Here is an 18,083-nt window from a genome sequence, read left to right on the forward strand (position 1 = left end):
GAAAAGAGAAATCGACTACCCACTTACATGCTGTGGATGCAAATAGCATGCAAAATGCACAACTTTACTTGCATCCAAACAGCCCCGAATGTGATTAGTTATAAACTTCAGAAAAATCCTAACTCTACTAGCCAGAGTCCAGTAAATTCTGATGGCTCAGTGGAACACTCCTTATTCAATGGAGTGGATGACCTGTGCTGTCGAACTCATGGAGTATGTCATAAGGCTTGGCTGTTTGGGAGCATGGATTTGGAACCCCTAGGATTGGAAACCCCTGGATTGGCAATCCTCTTGGTGTGTTTGACACCCCAGAGTGTAAATCAACTTTAATTCAAAAATACTTATGCATGGTATATTTATAATGGTTTGAATTTAATTACTAAATCAACTTTAATATCCTTAATTAGTGAGATATATAATTTTTGATACTATGGTTGTGATAAGCCTGCTGAAATATATGCTTTGTCTGAAAATGATGAAATTCCAAGTCTTGGATGGACCTCAAGCACAAGATCATGTCTGAATGACTAATCAACGATTTTTAATCGTTGATTAGTATGGACAATGTTTGGACAGTGCTTGACAATGTTTGGACGATGCTGATTATCATTAGTGGGCCATGTGTCCAATAGAAAGATAGTGTACAGTGACATAAATATTACACTTGCAACTATTGAAATGATTTTAAGTTTAATCCAAGCTCTCACTGTAACAACCCTAAATTTTAGTACATTATAAAAAAAACTAAATTAAATATTTAAAGATTTTATTTTTAAATAAAAAATAAAAACAAGTCAACAGTTAAGTTGGTAGCGAAATTCTTAATTGAGAGAGGGGTTTAGGGATCAATTCTTGAAATAGTAATAATAAATTTTTTATTAAATATCATAATAAAATTTAAATTCAGGATAAGGGAGGATGTGCTCATCCTATCCTATAAGAATTTTCTTTAAAAAGAGATACAGAAGGTTTTTGCATTAAAAAAAATGAGATAGGAAGCCCTAAAGTAAAAGGAAGAGGAAATTCTAAGAAGGCTCGATCAGGTGAGTTCTAATCGTTAGATCTTTTTAAATTTTTATTATGTTGTTAATTTCTTCTTGATCTATATAATGAATGGCGTAGATCATCCACACCATCATTGTATAGGTGTGTAGAGTCAATTTTAATAAAGTGATGTTTTTATGATTTCGGTCTAATTAGTAATATTTTAGAAATAAATTAAATGGATGGAATCTGATTGTTCTAAGATAGATCTGTACGGATCATATGATCTTTAAGGCCAAAATATACAAGGGCCATAATTTTTATATCAATCTAACAATCAGATAGGCCACATTAGTCAAATCTAAAAGTGTTTAATAAAGAATTAATCTTAGATTTTTGCGCAAGTGTTGGTATCACTTAACGTAGAAGGTCGAGATGGGCCATCGATATATGTGTGGTTAGATCCACACCATCCATCTAATGTGTAGAGGCAAAACATGATAATACCTCAAGAATCTGGATGATCCAATTATCCGGTGGGTCACCCCAATTAATTATTTGATATTCAATTTCAGGATCTTAAAAAGAAAATTTTAATCTTGATAATTAAATTTACATGAACATGTAATTTTAATTATTTGATTATTTTAGATTTGACCACTTAGAATCTTAATCAAAAGTGGACTCCACCATGTAATACAAATAAATGAATAATAATATCGTTGATATAATTGATAGAACCCCGAAATTCAAATCAACCTAATTACATTGGAGAGTCAATACTACCAAACTCAGGTGAGTAACCCAACTTGTCTCATAATTCATTAAAATTAAAATAAATCATTGTTATTATTTAATTGATTTACTGGTTTGAATATTTTGATATGATAATTATATGATAAATTTATATGTGAATATTTTAATCGAAACAACTATGCAAAATATGAAAAATATGCATTTACATATCATCCCTCATTCATTGTATTGCATAATGTATGGTCGATCCTAGGGGCCCTCTTTGGAAGAAATGTCGATCCTGGTAGAGCGTTACTAGATGCGGGCTATGCCCAAGCCTACAAAAAGGTGGAAGCCTACCCAATGGTTAGATGCAGGTTGACGACCTCCAACCCAAGCAGATGGACGATCATCCCATCTGATGCATTCATACATCATTTTACATTCATATCATTGTACATGTATTTATGTATTATTTTAATTACTATGATTATGAACCATGCTGGGTTATATCACTAAGCTTGGCCAGTTTACATTTTTATTGATGAAAAAACCATACAGAGGAGCTATTAGCAGATGATGTGACGCAAGAACCGAAAGGATCTACTGTACCTGAACACGACCCACCTGAAACATGAGCATACTTATCTGAAGATGAAGTGGCGGCATTAGACAATTTTTTATTATAGTTTTTATTTTGTCAGCATAGTTTAATAATGCATACTAGTATTTATTTTGAGACTTTAAGTAATTATTTAGATTTATTTCTTTGAAATAATGTTAGCATGAAATAAATATCATTATAGTATAATGGTATAATTAGTGAATAATTTTAAGATTCATTTTATTTTAAGGGTCGTCAAGATTTATATATGTTTAGTTGATTGGTGCTAAGTATTATGTATGTGTGATTGAGATTATGGTGGACCTTATATTGAATATAATTATCATCTCTGATTAAACCGATTAAGAAATTAAATTAGTACACTTTGTGTATGAATTATGAACTGAAACTCGGGTCTGAGGGTGCACACTCTGTACTCGAATTTTGGGGCGTAACACTCACCGTGGATTGCAAACCCCTAGATTTGAAACCCTCAGTTACTTGATGCTGCCAAACAACCAAGGGGATTTGAAACCCTCTCCAAGCCCCTCCAATCCACCGTGAAAATGACCCCTTAGGTACGGAAAAAACCCCTTTGTAATAAGGTGGCATGGAATTGCATTTCGTCTTGTATAAATTTTACCTAGCATTTGGAAATAATAAAAAAGATGGGATTAATTTGGGTATCGTATCATCCCATCTCAATTGGAATTATAGTAGAATTTTTGACGAATTTTGAAGTCCACTATATTTGTGGGCCCCATGTAAACCCACTATATTTGTGGGCCCCATGTAAACGGATGTGTTTTATCCACACCATCCATTCATATGTCCCCTTCATGTGTGACAATTGAATTGCCTATGCACTGAGGAGACCAACATCAATTGTGAAATCTAATGGCTTGATTATAATTTCATAGGCCACCAATAGCAAGTTTCACTTGATGTGTTGTATTTCAATTTTGATCCCCAACATGAAATGGAAGTGTTAAAATACCATGGTATTTCTAGACATATGATCCTTGTACGATAATGATGTTAATTTCCATTAATGCAAATATAACACTTGATACTAAGGCAGACTAAATTGAGGAAGTCACCGTAACAAAACCAGATCAGTTCACCAATTCTAGCATCTTAATCCTGAACACGCTTGTTGGCCCAAGTAGGACCATCAGATTTTATTTTATTTTTTCATTTCTGACCATCCAATAAATGTTGTCTAATCTGATATTCAGACAATAAAATAAGCATAATTTTATTTATTTTTTTTCGTTTTTGATACATCTAAACTGAGTAATAATTTGGATGGTTTATTTTGACTTAATTTTATGCCACATGTGTAATTTAAAGTAATTTCTAACTGCATGTGCATCCTCCACGTACCTCTGCCAGAGTATCAAAGCTTTTTTCAGAGAAAATATTTGATGCTCCGGCAGAGTGTGATGGATGATACGCAGACACTTATAAATTACTTACAAACCAAATACTTGGCACATGATTAAGTTAAATAAACCGTAAAAATTATGGGTTTCAGTTAGATGTATTACTAAACAAAAATTAAGATCGTTCTGATTATTTGAATCTCAGATTAATAGATTTCCATTGGACGGTTAGAAATAAAAACATCCATTGACCTTAATTTATCAAACAAGTGTCTACACATCAGTGGTTAGGATTTTGTAATCAATATGATGTTTAGATTTAACTTAGATACAATCATCTACACAATTAACTGTTTGGATCTAAGTTAAGATCTTCCACGTGTACCATTTCTAAGTGCCTGCGTATCAAGCGTCGTACGCAGCCAGAGTAGGAAATAATTCCCCTTTCTATCTATCCTCTTCCCTTCCTCACCCACGCCCCCTCCCTCTCCCTCTCACACTCTCTCTCATGACGATGGCGGCTCTCTCGTCTTTTGCAGCCGTTCATCAACCTGGCCCACTACATTTAAGAAATCAGACGACCACCTCCCTCTTAACGAGATCAAGCCCCGAAACCATCACCGTCATCACCTCCAAAAGGTAGAATTTCTCTTCCTTGATTTCTCTTTGATGATGTTGATATGTCATTCCCTTTCTTATCAATCTTACCATTTTCTACAGTGAGCATCATTTTCCCAAAATCTTTTACCAAATTCCTGAAAATTTCTCGAATCTCCAATTAAAAATGATTTTTGTATATATTTTTTTAAAAAATTTCGAGTTTATCGTATCGAGTTGCCAAGGCGAATCGCCCGAGTCTTCGAGTTGGCTTGACTCGGCTAGATTTTGAGCTGAGTCGAGTCTTCGAGTTCTTAAACTGTGCTGAAATGGATGGTCTAGATGAAAATGAGTTCAATGGGATAAACCGATGTATAGAAGCATCCGTTGGATGTGATTTTCAAGAAACTACGGCATGTGCATGGGGCCCACTAGGTGCAGTTTTCGGTTATCCTATCAACGCCTATGCCTTCCATGTTTCAGATATTTGGCGATGAAGGTCTATAACTGATATAGTGCCAGCCGTGGTTTTAAGACTCGGACGACTCAGTAGGACCCGGACCGGTTTGACACCGCGAGTCACCCCGTGCGAGTCAGGCCGATTCAGGCCTGACTCGGGCGAGGCCCTGACCAAGTCTTTTAAACATGAGCTCGACTTATCATTAATATCACGAATTAGATGCCCGTGGTGGGTTGCTTAAAAGAAAAAATATCAATCGAGGAATCATTTTCCATTTTCAAGGTTTTACTAAAAAATTGTGAATGTTGAATCATTCAGCTCATCGGGCTATGACTATAGACATTGGTCCTTTAGATAACCAATGCCTTGATTGTAATCAACCTATCTAATAGACTATTAGATATTGCTTGATTGTGATAAACATACATAATAATCTATTATAGTGCGCCTATGGGAGTTTTATGCTCTCATTGTTGGTCCCTAGCTTGATAGAGGAGGATTGCATCAGGTTGGTGCACGGAGTCAAACTTATGCCAAAACTTTCAACATGTTAATAGGATGGGTGTAGCTGAAATGAGGATGTTGGGATGGATGAGTGGCAAAATGAGGAAGGATAGAATTAGAAATGAATGCATTTGAGGAATTTAGAGTAGCATAAATAGATAATAAGATGAGGGAAAGTTGACTATTGTTATGTCATGTGTAACGGTGACTAAAAATTGCGCTGGTTAAGAGTGAGTTGGTACAAGTTGAAGGCTCTAAAAGGGCAAGTGGATGGCCCAAAGGGATGTGGATAGAAGTTGTAAGAAAAGACTTGATGACATGTGGTCTAACTAAAGGTGGCCCTTGATAGAGTGGAATGGCAAAACAATATTCGTATGGCCATCCCCATTTAATTGAGACAAGTCGTAGATGATGCTGATGGTCCTTGTGATATCATTCATGTTTGTACATATGTTGCGCTTTCTTGATGAGTGGATGGGCCTGAATTGTTGGATAGGGGGTTGGTAGTCATCCTAGTGAGTGGACTTCATGGTTAAAAGACTCGGTGACTTGGACTAATTCGTTCGATCACGAGTTGAGTCATGACTCACCTGAGTCGGGTGTGACTCATGGCGCAAACTGGATCAGGTCTGACTGAGTCTGAGTCAACTCAGACGATTCACATGGGACTCGTTTGAGGACTTGTTTGGGAGCTTTTAAATGGAGGTAAATGGGAAATGGAGTTGGAGGTAAATGAACTGGGAGTAAGTAGCTTACTTAGTTGTGTTTGGATGGGAGTTAATGAAATGCATTTGAAATCCAAATATTCAATTTGAATTGGAGTAAATGGGAGGAATTAGAATGCATCAGAAAATTTCAAGATATTCACAAGAACACATATGATATCCCAAATTAGTGTACATGTGTGATATTTAACAGAATGACTGTAATAAACCCATTGAAATATGTATTTTTGCCAAAAATGAGGAAGTTTCGAGCTTCGGGTGGGCGTCAAATGTAAGGATCACAAACAAGCAACTTGCCAATGTTTTTTTAACCGTCCATTTAGATGGCCAACCTTTAGACCGTTCGGATCATTCTATTTGTGTGATTTTAGTGATTTAGCTGATAATTGGATTGTTTTAGAGTATCTTTAATGTGCTGTGTGTATGGTAGACATGCATGTAGCGACACATTTGTTTACTTGTGCGACTCTCCAAAGGAACTCAAAAAGTCATGTAACCCCATTTACTTCCAAATCCTCTCTCAAAAAGAGGATTTCATTTACAGCCCTATTTACTCCCATTTCATTTCATTTCCCTGCATTTACTCCCATCCAAACACACCTCAAATGCCATTTACTTCCATTTACTCCATTCCAAATGGCCCCCGAGTTAAAAAACCATGGTGGACTTGATCCATGCTGGCAAACAAATATTTTAAGTCTTTTCATGTGCAAATTGCTGTAGAGGACGCATTGTCTCATGGCGTAATCATGAATGGTATCCTGTTGTGCTATTTTTCCTGTATGCAAATGGTATCCTGTTGTGCCATTTTGGGCATGTAAAGCTCTTTTGAATCCTTATCACTGATTTGAATGAACATATGGTGGATGGATTTGGCTGAAAAATCCCCCAAATTCGGTCCAAAATAGAAGTCAAATACAGCAGTCTATGTGAAAATTTTCTCCTTTGAAGAGAAATTATATGATAATCTTGGTCCGCATCTTTGTAGATTGCATTTTTTTTAAAAAAAATATATATATTTTCAGCCTTTGATGAGTTGAGCTCATGATTTTGTATTCCAGGCCATTGGTCTGTTAAGTCCTATCATAGATGTAGATTTCCTGAAAGGTTTCCTACCTTGGAAAATCAATCATATGACCTTTCCCAATTTATAGTGGACCACTGTTTTCTCTTTTGAAGTATCTATTTTGTGGGTCATGTATGGTGTCCAAAGATACAGGCCGGACCATGCATTGTGTAATTCCTCTCAAAACCTCTCCCCCTTCCCAACCTCTCTCTCCCCCCCTAACCCCCCCTCCTCTCTTTTTTCCCCATTCGAGTACAAATTTTCCATTTATTTTATTTGAAATCCAGGAATTTTCAACTTTCAAACCGAAGAAGATGCTTGATCTCTCCAAAGGCTGTCTATTCTGGATTCCAAACTTCACATCACCCCCTTCGAAGAGGGATCTGGTCGATAAGGTAGATTTCTTCACATTTTCTTATTCTCTGTTCTTCGCCTTTTTATCAATGGAGTTAATATCTTTATTCGTTATTAGAGAAGACTTGGAACTGCCTTCTTCTCCATACTTCCCGGTCAATGCCCAAGGTGGTCAAGGCCCACCTCCAATGGTACAAGAGCGATTCCAGAGTGTTATCAGCCAGCTCTTTCAGCATGTAAGCATTGTTATGGTTTGGTATTCTCTTTTTATTGAACCCAATCTTCTTCTTCTTTTCAGAAATTTTTAAAAACTTGATGTGGTTTGGATTGTAGCGGATAATACGTTGTGGTGGAGCTGTCGATGATGATATGGCGAACATTATCGTCGCTCAGCTTCTGTATCTGGATGCTATTGATCCAAACAAGGTCTGTTGTATTCCTTTATACGTTATTTCGACAGAAGCTTAATTGGATCAGTAGTTGAGTAGGATTGTTATTTAGTACTGTGAAATACGGTTTGAGAATTCTGTCTATGATACCGGGATATGTGTTTGGTTCAATTGATTGGTATCAAGCATCTTTGTGACTGGGAAGTTCTTCACGTGGTGTATCATACACATTTTTGTATGAGCATAGCAATGTGATTTAATTGGATTTTGTTGGAACATGTGTTTGTGACTGGAAAGTTCTTCATGTGTATCATAATTCATATGCACTTTTGATGAGCATGGAATGTGTTTCAATGGACCATGGGTTCTTTAAATATTTATGTGAAAGATGTCATACCAAGCACGCATACAAAGGCAAACTTGTAAACATGTGTCACAGACCAGGCCTGGGTTTGGTTTGGGCGCAGATATGAACTCGTCAGGCTGGCCTTTATATAGCTGTATATATTTGTATTTGGGTGTCATTGCTGCCCCCAGCCATTTGCGTGCAACTCATTGAGCAATCAGTATTATAATCAATCAGAGCTTTCCACTCACACAACTACTTTGAATCTTAAGATGCCTCCTCTCTAGAGGCTTTTGACAACTGTTTCAATCAATTCATGTCTTAGTTGAGAAAAACTCCCAAGTTTTCTGCAAGAAACTGAATTGTACATATCCAAGTTGCATTCGTATAAGTCTTACGTGTCAGAATTCAACACTAGTACTGATTATCTTATTTAGTGAATCCAAAAATAAAAACAGGTTTTATGGATTATGAACTCCACTTGTTTGAGTTTTTGCACTCTCATTGTTGGTCCCAAGCCCAGATAAAGGAGTGTCGTGTCTGGTAGGCAACTGATGTAAAAAAATTTCTGTGTCCTTCTCACTAATCCCAACACAATGAGGTTTTATGGATTCCAAAGTTTGTATTTATCAAATTTATTATTTTTGTTTAATTTGTATGTAGTGTTTGGATTATGACTATTAATAGATTATATAAATGTCGTTTTATCTTTGGCATCATCCAATTTTAGTGAAGAGCAATACATTGTCATTTTAAATTCTTTCTTTACTTCTCGGTTGATATTTTATTTTCTATGTTTAGGGTTTAGGGTTAGGGTCTAGATGAGATCTCTCGGTTTATGTTGTTCTTTGGTGATTTGTGTTATAAATTACTGGCATTTTAAATTCTTTATTTCTCAAGTGATATTTTGTTTTCTATGTTTAGGGTTTACAGCTAGGATCTAGATGAGATCTCTTGGTTGATGTTGTTTGCAAGTGATTTCTGTTAGATGATGAGACTCTAGAGGGACATATGCTAAATTGGAGTTTTGAAGGAAGGCTTTATGGTCCAAAGGCTTGGAAATTAGTCAAAACGAGACAATTTTTTAATGCAACTTCATTAGAAAGAATTTTAGAGGTGAGGCTTCAGTTAAAATTGATGGCTTGGAGATTCCTCAAAAGTGATTTGTATCATTACCTTGGCACAAAATTTCTTAAGGATGGTGATGGCAAGAGGTCCAAGCCTTGGCCCAGGCTCAAGCACAAACCGGAGCCCAAGAGCTAGACCTAGGTCCATTACTTGCATGCAGCCCTATCGCCTAGGAACTACAAGATACGTAAGTGTTATTGATGAGGGTTTTGGCGTGAGAAAGGTGAAATGCATGGGAATTTATGAAGGTAGTTTTCTAACAATAAAGTGGGATAGGATTAAGAAGATGAATTTATTATATAGTAGATATAAAGTAGTTGATTTCCTAATTTGATGATTACATGTTTATAAGCTTCTTGAGCAAGTCCCCTCTTCCATAAAAAGCCATGTACCAGTTTTATTTCGAGCATGAACGAATGAAAACAAAAATTTCTAGCACTTGCTTCCATGTTAGTGTGACTATCAATTCCGTGCAACGTCTCTGAATGGTTGGTGTGACTCCAATCTTTAATAATGAGTCTAAATGAGACCTTAGTTTAGGCTGCATAACTCAGACAATTACCCTTCTTTATTACCCTCATATTTTCTTTAATTTCCTGATCTATCGACCATCACATAATTATCTCTTCACTTTTGTTCAACCAGTCATAAACTCTATCTAATCTGTAACCTAAAACTTCAATACTCCCTTAATTTGACCTGCATCAATTTTTGGTATTGGAGCAAGTTTTTCGGGTCTTTGAGAAGTTTGTGACATTATGCTGACTTGTTATGGTAGATCATACACATGTAAGACTTCGAATGGTCAAAGGGATGAGTTTATTATGGAGTCAATGTGATAGATGACTTAATTGTCACGACAAGTTGAGAGGATCTCTACTTGGCTATAAGAGGAAGCCGCTGATGTTTACGAAGAGTGTGATGATGATGATCTTGTAGGACCAAATGAAGGATGGGCATTTTTCTTTCTTTCTTTCTTTTTAATAGGATAATGCAATATTTTATTAAACCAAGAAAGAGTGTGACATGGCATCATTGATCATCCCGAATACAAAGACGAAAAGTCCGACCAAACCCTCAAATCAATCCCTTAATACAAAACCCCAACACGAAATCATGGTATTAGAAATGGTTACGATGCGGTCATAACGGCTGTTACGTAACGTTAACGGTGTTGACCCTTAATACGGGGCCGTAACCGCTAATTTGAAAAACAAATGGCTAGTAATGGGCTGATACACGGCTGATACATTTTTCCTTTTTTAAAAAATCGATTGTTATGACCATAAGGCTGGTCTTTACAGCCATCGTTACCGTTATTGAATACCTTGCCTGAAATATATTCACCCATTCAGATATCCCATGTCTAACCCTAAGAAAGACAACATTAGGGTGACTCGTCTTGTTGCGAAAGGTCCAGTTATTTTGCTTAGCCTACACTTCCCACAATACTGCCACGATAACCATCCACAAAAGCTCCACGATTCTTTTATTACCCTTTCTACCCTCCATGCCAAACCTCCATAAGCTCTCCCATAGATTGTAGCATTGACCATGAGACCCTAAAAAGAGATAGATCTTCTCCCATATGTTATATACAAATGAGCAATTAATGAATGAGTGATCCACTGTTCTGCCTTTCTCAAGCACATTATGCTCCCATTCGTGATGCATGTACCTCTCTTCCTTAGGTTGTCAATAGTCAAGATCTTCCTTTTACCCACCAACCATGAGAAAGTGAGAGTCTGAGGCGGGTACTTGTATTTCCAGATGCGACTAACGGGATTCTTGGGGAGAATGCAACCACCTCCAATAAGGGCCAAGTAGAAGGACTTCATGGAGAAGAATCCTATTGAATTTGCTTTCCACACCCAAGAATGCCGGTCCAACTGCACTATTCTGCGTTGCTGAATAAGACTCATGAGGCAAATATGTTCTTCAATCTCTTCATTGGATAAATTCCTCCAAAAAGTTGGAGCCCACACAATGCCCTCATTTGAGCCAAATGTGAAAGAAGAAGTGGAGCTTTCTCACTCAGATGTTGCCATGCATAGCCTCGGAAAGAGAGTTAACAGGGGGCATCCCCACACAAACGATTAAGTAGAACCTCACTTTGGTTCCCTCCTTGGTTCTTAATGAAATCTCCCTATCGAAAGAAGGCACCATTTTCAACACCAATTTCCAAAGCCCTAAGCTCATATCTCAATGATAGCTATGGGCTTCACCCCACTTCATCAACACCATATTTACTGCTAACGACTTTGTTCCATAAAAAACCTTCCTCATCTCCAAATCTTTAGAGCCATTTTCCTAACAAAGCCAAATCATGCACCTTCAAGTTTCTAATACTTAGACTGCCATCCTCTTTAGGTTTGCATACTTCATCCCAATGGAATTGCTCTTTGTTTCAGAACCTTGCCATAAGAAATCCTTTTGGATCTTTTCCAATTTTGCTACAACTCTTGACGGGCACTGAAACAAATACTAAGTAGATCGGCATACTGGCGACCGCTGCTTTGATGGGTGTAAGTCTTCCACCTAACAAAAGATGCCTACCTTTCCACTTATACAGTTTCTGCTCCATTCTTTCCACCATTGCATCCAATAAGCGCCTGGTTGGCCTGCCAATGCACAAAGGGAGGTCCAAGTACGTCGATGTGAGGCTTCCCAGTTTGCAACTGAACCCAAGGGCTAAAGACTTCACGTCTTCCTCATTCATTCAGATATGTAGCAGCTTGCTTTTATGAATATTAATTTTTAGCCTAAAGGCCATCTCGAAGCATCGGGGAACTTTCCTTAGATTGTCAACTTGCCCCTAATCTGCATCACAAAACAGAATGGTGTCATCAACAAACTGTAAATGAGAAATACATATACTCTCTTGCCCAACTTCGAATACCCTTGTCAAGCTGTGATTATTAGCCCCCTTAATCATTCTACTGAGAGCTTTTGTGACGATCACAAAGAGGAACGGGGATAAAGGGGTCTCCTTGCTTCAAGCCTCTCTAACTTCTAAAAAGGCCTTTGGAGAATTCATTCACCAAAACCGAAAAGTGTGCTGGAATAATGCATTCCCAAACCCATCTACACCACTTGGACTTGATGCCCATGTGATCCATCATATACTGAGTCCCTTCGTTCTTTTTATCTCGAATCAATACATTCATGAGCGATCAAAGCACCATCCAAAATTTGCCTTCCATACAGAAAAGGCCCCTTCAGATTCTGAGATGATGCTACTCAGAACTTTGCAGAGACTGGAAGTAAGGACTTTAGCTAGGACCGGCCCACCCTTCTATTTGGAATCCAGTCTACGAATCTTTCACCATTGGAATAAATTCACTGGCTTCTAGCCAAGAAAGCTCAAATCTGAAAGGTTTTGGCCCCCTTGACTCCTCGCTGGTTTCTAAAATAATTGGGAGTATAAGCAGAAATTGCATGCACTAAACCTTTTTTATTGACAAGATGAGGTGCAAAAGCGATCTAGGTGAGACAGAGTAGTCGTTTCCAGGAGATTCAACCAAGTGAATTTGCAACCGACAAGAAAAATCTATGAGTTGGTTCTCTTCCTCCCAAGCTGAAAATTCCCTCTTATTTCTTGTGGAATAGGAGCCATCCAACTTTTCATATGGATACCTGACTGTGTTGAATCCCCCGTCCACACATCATGGATAATTCCAACTACTCCTAACATTCCTGAGCTCGATCCACAGATGTTGCCTTATGCTCGGGTCATTTGGGCCATATACTAGGGTGAAAACCCATCGGAATCCTTTTCCTACCCATCTTAAGAGAATTGAAATAGAAATCCTTTACTTGATTGTCTTCTAAGTTCTATCAACTGCTGAGCAGAATCCCAAACTATCAGAATACCCCCTGAAGCACTTATAGCGTCCTTTCTGACCCAGTCACATCTGCCACCTCTCCATACTGATTTGACCAAAGCCAAATCAACAATGCTCCTTCTGGTTTCCTGGAAAGCCGCAATTTGAACCTTCTGTAACTTGTAGACCTGTTTTATGGGGCTTCTCTTCCTCGGCCCAATCCCCCTAACGTTCCAAGACAACATTTTCATTGCAAACTGATTTTTACCCCTAGCCCTGATCCACTCCCTATCTGCTACTTGATGACCCTGCCACCATTAATCTGCCACTTGATGACTTCGCCATCATCAATTTGCTCGTGATCTCCCCTCCTTTTTATTGGATTGCTTAGTCTGGATTCATAATCACTGAAGCATTCAGGTTTATCAGCTCCCTCTTGCCCTTTTACCTTTCTTGCCTATACCTGACCCCTATGATTCTTTAAAGATTCTATTCCTTTCTTTCATTATGATAAGTGTGCTTCCAAGTTTTCCTCTCTCCCTCTCCACGTTTACATTATGTCTTGGATCCATTCCTTAGTTTCTTCCTTGTCCTGGATTGTACCCCCTTGCCCACCGAAGAATGATACTAGGCTCAATGTATCCGGAGTGGTGGGGCATACAATTTGCATGTCTAGTTGTCTACCCTCTTTGATTCTGGAATAGAGCCGGGTAGGGACTTTGGATACCAATCGGGGCGACCTCTATTATGACTTCTTTACTTCACTCCGCGTATTCTGCTGCACCTTTTATCTCCATTTGCATCAACCTTGTAAAAACGCAATTCTTCTTTTTTGGACTCTGGTTGTTGGGTGCCTTCAAAGTAACAGTCGGTGCAATCCTGTTTTCTTTTTGAAGAGGACTAAACTTAACAAGCCTGTTTTGACGCGGCCCAAGCCTATTATCCACCTTCTCAGCTGAGAACGATAGAGAAGGGCCATCGCCCAACTCCCATTCCAACCCAGTCCAAATTAACTCAACATAAGTATTACTGTCATGGTCAATATCTTCCCTTGATGATATGGCCTCATACCTTTCAATCATTCCCTTTCTAATCAGATCAACTTGCCACATGCCAATGCTATCTGGATCGTCTTGCACTGACACATGTTGATGAATTTACACGCCACACCCTCACACCATGTCCCGACCACTTTGGCTTTCGCACCAAAGAGGGCACATGGCCTGCTCATCTCAACACAGCTATTCACATCATGTGAAAATGCAGGGAGGGATTCTGAAATTCGAAATCCCCATCAGCCGACATCACCATACCCTCCCCGTATTGTATCAGCCCCAATTGTCCATCCCTTCTTGCTGTGTTCAGTAGGACATCCTTGTGTGTGCTCCTTCTCTACGAGCTTCCTGATTGACGTGTAGATCCCACCCACCCCCTTCCCCTCTATTAACTCTCTTTCCCTTGTGTATTTTCCCAAGAAGACATGGTTTCTCTTTTCCCTCCAACGACCACCCTTGTGTCTCCACTTGAAGCTTTTCCTGGCACCTCACAGCTCAGTCTTGTCTCGACTTTGAGCTCAATCAGCACAAAAGAATTGTCCATCCATAGCTTTATTGTCTTCCTCCCTTCACACATTTGAAGATCGTGAATCTTCACCCTTGCTTATTCAACAATTGCCATGGAAAATGATTGTGAGTTGATCTCCATTGCCGCACCAATACATTCCCCCACCTCCAAGATCATTTCTGCATCCCCCACAACCAAAGGTAAGTTGAATATGCAAATCCACCTTCCCTTCCTAACACCCCATTCCGTCATATTGTGCCATCGAATGATTCTCAAAATCAAATCCCCTTTTTTGGGTTTCACCGAACCTCCTGGCAACCATATCAGCCTCGTGCTGGCTTGAGGTTCTATCGTATCGCACCATCGAATGAAGGACGGGCTCTTGTTGTTAGATGTCTGTTAGCAACCCCAAAAGAAGGCATGGAGGAATGGCGACACACCAAGATCTTTCTATACTACGTGTCATTTCTTAGTCGCTTATGTACAATTATTGTCAATGGTGGAACCAACATGAACGTGGCATCGCAAGAGCTTGTGGACAAGCTTCAGCTTAAGGTGGAGAAGCATTCAAGGCCTTATGGAGTTGTGTGGGTAAATGACCCTTCCATTCCGGTAAATAGTTGCTGCTTGGTTACTTTTTCAGTCAGTAAATGTTGTGAAGATTCTGCTTGTTGTGACATCATGCCCATGAAGTTAGCTGTTTGCTTTGTAGACCATGGTTGTTTGATAGGAAAGTGCAACATGATGGATAATACCCCACACCTACTCATTTCTCTACAATAGTCATAAGAAGGTTTTGATCCTTGTGAATGAAATTCCACCCTCGAATCTCTATCTATTGCGAGAGCCAAAAAAGACCTTATTAACTCGGCGATTGCTATCACCAAGGATGGTTTCTCCCTGTCCCAAGTCATCTGGTGGCTAGATGAGTGTTGCAGCATTCCAGAAACTCCTTACTCGATCAAACCGTTAGGTTTCAACGAGCTGTGGATTAAGCTAAAGCCTAACTGCTACATAGACCTCTTAATCATGGCAGGTGTGTTATTTAAGGAAAATCCGATAGTTTCTATCCAGAGCTGGGAAGAATTCTCCCTTTTCGGTTACGAAGAGGTTTGGATGTTGATCTAGTCGGTTCCCTTAAAACTATGGAACGAAGGTTTCTTCCTCTCAATCGCCTCCCGTCTCGGAACCCTCATACAGGTGGATCCCAAATCTCTATCGGGTGAGGAGATGGGGGTTCTGAGGGTGATGGTCCGTAGGAAGAAGGGGGCGTTTATACCGCCCTTCATTCAGATCCAGACTGAAGATCACTGCATCTCCCTCCCGGTTAAAATGGAGCGTAAGGATAACCCGATCCCCAGATGGTGGGACCTCTGGAGATCCAGAGACGAGGCAAAGGCAGATTCCGATAGTGGAGTTGACGAGGATGTGGAAGAAGGAGCACGATTCAAATGTGATGCAAGAGTACTTTCCCAGAAGGGCAGCAAGGATCAGTGCTCTGCTGACCTACCTTACCATCGGGTAGCCAGATGGCGTGAAGATCACGCAATCGATCGTAACATGGAGGGCGCTGATGATCTCAGGCCTCCATGCTCCAGCGGGACGCTGTCAGTAGCTGCTGACAGAGACGAATGCCCCTTCAATGATCAAGCGCCCATCCAAGCCTTAGAGAGGACACGTGGCTCAATCACAGCTCGTCCGCCGTCGCGTCCTAAAGCCGCTGACTCCTGAGGTAAGTCTCTTCACCCCTCCTGGACGGAGAAGGCAACGTGTGGCACTCTTACCATCCCGCAGCTATGCGAAGCATGCTTTCTCTCAGAAAGGACGGCGAAAGTGGACACGTGGCTGACTCTCAACTCGACAGGCCAACCCCCTCATTACTCCTCTCCGAGACGTTCGAGGCCCGATGACTTCACCTCGCTGGGGACTCGACATGGGGCAAGCCTTTCGGAAAATGAAGTCTCCTTTCGACATGTGGATTACCAAAGGAACACTACACATCTTCGCTTACCGAGTCCAGATCCTACTTGGGTCCAACATCGCCTTAAGCTTATTATCGCCTTTGAAAGCCTGCTACCTGTATCCCACCCCATTCAGAAATGTACTTCCCTTCCTGATAACCTTTTCAACCTCATCAGACAATCTCCGCCCTTAGAAATCCCGACATCTCATTTTTCCTTTGCCATGGGAGAAGATACATTCAGAGCTGAAGACACCGATAGTAGACTCTCCGAAAACCAGACCTTTTCATCCCCTCCTACATCCCCTCCCTACCCCGCTCCACAACCTCACAACTGGACTAAGCTGGGTCCCATAACCCTTTTTTAGGAAAATACGTCCGCCGATGTCATAGTTGCTGAACCATTGCAGATGTGCGCCGACCTCGCTCGTCAGCTTACGTACGTTGCTCAATCCAATCCAGAAACAGGCAAGAGCAGAGAAGAAATCTTCGACGAAATCTAGAATAAGAAATGGATTCAAGACGCTGTGGGTCACATCGGCAAACTTTTGGGTCTCTCCTTCGGCCACTGTCCTGAGGATTACCTTGCGTTATTCCAATTCATTGAAAACAGAGGTAGATCGTCCCCTCCTCAGCCCACTTCAACAAATTTCACCCCCAGATCTGCCAGCAAACGAGAGCTTCAGAGACTTCAACCGAACCCAGTAATGCCAGCCCCCATGGTGCGGCAAGGAAGACAGGGTTCCCAGGGAAGATCGGTGGCCCAATGAGAATCCTCTCTTGGAACGTTAGGGGGAATAGGCTCCAAGCAAAAGAGGGGCCTTATTAAGAAATCCATCAGTAGGAGAGACTCGGGTGTTGTGTTTGCAAGAAACCAAGGTCCCAATTTTCAAAGATGCTATTCTGTCTTCCATCTTGTTCGCCAAGGACGCAAAATGGGTCACGCTCGATGCATCGGGTAGCTCTGGTGGGATTCTTGTTGCCTGGAAATCGTCCAAATGGGAGTTGCTGTCTTCAGTCATTGGGTCTTTTTCAGTTTCAGTTACTCTCCAACATAAGTCTTCTTCTCTTTCTTGTCTTATTTCTACGGTTTATGGGCCAAACACAGATCTTTCTAGATCCGATTTTTGGGAAGAACTCACAAATATAAGGCAGTCATTTACAAGTGCGTGTTGTTTTGTTGGGGATTTCAACATCATCAGGTTTGCAGAAGAGCACTCTCGCAATAGGAGAAAGTCTCAAGCTATGAAAGCCTTTTCTTATTGGATTCAGTCTCATGAGCTGGTTGATCTACCCCTCTCGAGGGCTAAATTCACTTGGACCAACAGCCATCGTTGCCCCATCCAATCCAAGCTCGACAGATTCCTCTTGTCCGTTGAATGGTTGGAGACATTCCCCATGGCTTCCCAAATGACTCTTCCTAGACCTACCTTGAATCATTGCCCGATTCTCCTATTGA

The 18,083-nt window shown here is 40.1% G+C and overlaps 1 protein-coding gene across 1 annotated transcript in view; it reads left to right on the top strand.

The window, feature by feature from the left end:
• Positions 1-4,172: 4,172 nt before the first annotated feature.
• LOC131217235 (ATP-dependent Clp protease proteolytic subunit 5, chloroplastic) overlaps positions 4,173-18,083 on the top strand; it is a 36,055-nt gene continuing 22,144 nt past the window's right edge. Inside the window, exons 1-4 of the mRNA XM_058212089.1 lie at positions 4,173-4,347; positions 7,348-7,455; positions 7,533-7,650; positions 7,748-7,840. Coding sequence (XP_058068072.1) covers positions 4,217-4,347; positions 7,348-7,455; positions 7,533-7,650; positions 7,748-7,840 — 450 coding nt within the window. The 5' untranslated portion in view covers positions 4,173-4,216. The remainder of the gene's footprint in view (positions 4,348-7,347; positions 7,456-7,532; positions 7,651-7,747; positions 7,841-18,083) is intronic.

This window comes from Magnolia sinica, chromosome 10, assembly GCF_029962835.1.
Source record: "Magnolia sinica isolate HGM2019 chromosome 10, MsV1, whole genome shotgun sequence".
Classification (NCBI taxonomy): Eukaryota; Viridiplantae; Streptophyta; class Magnoliopsida; order Magnoliales; family Magnoliaceae; genus Magnolia; species Magnolia sinica.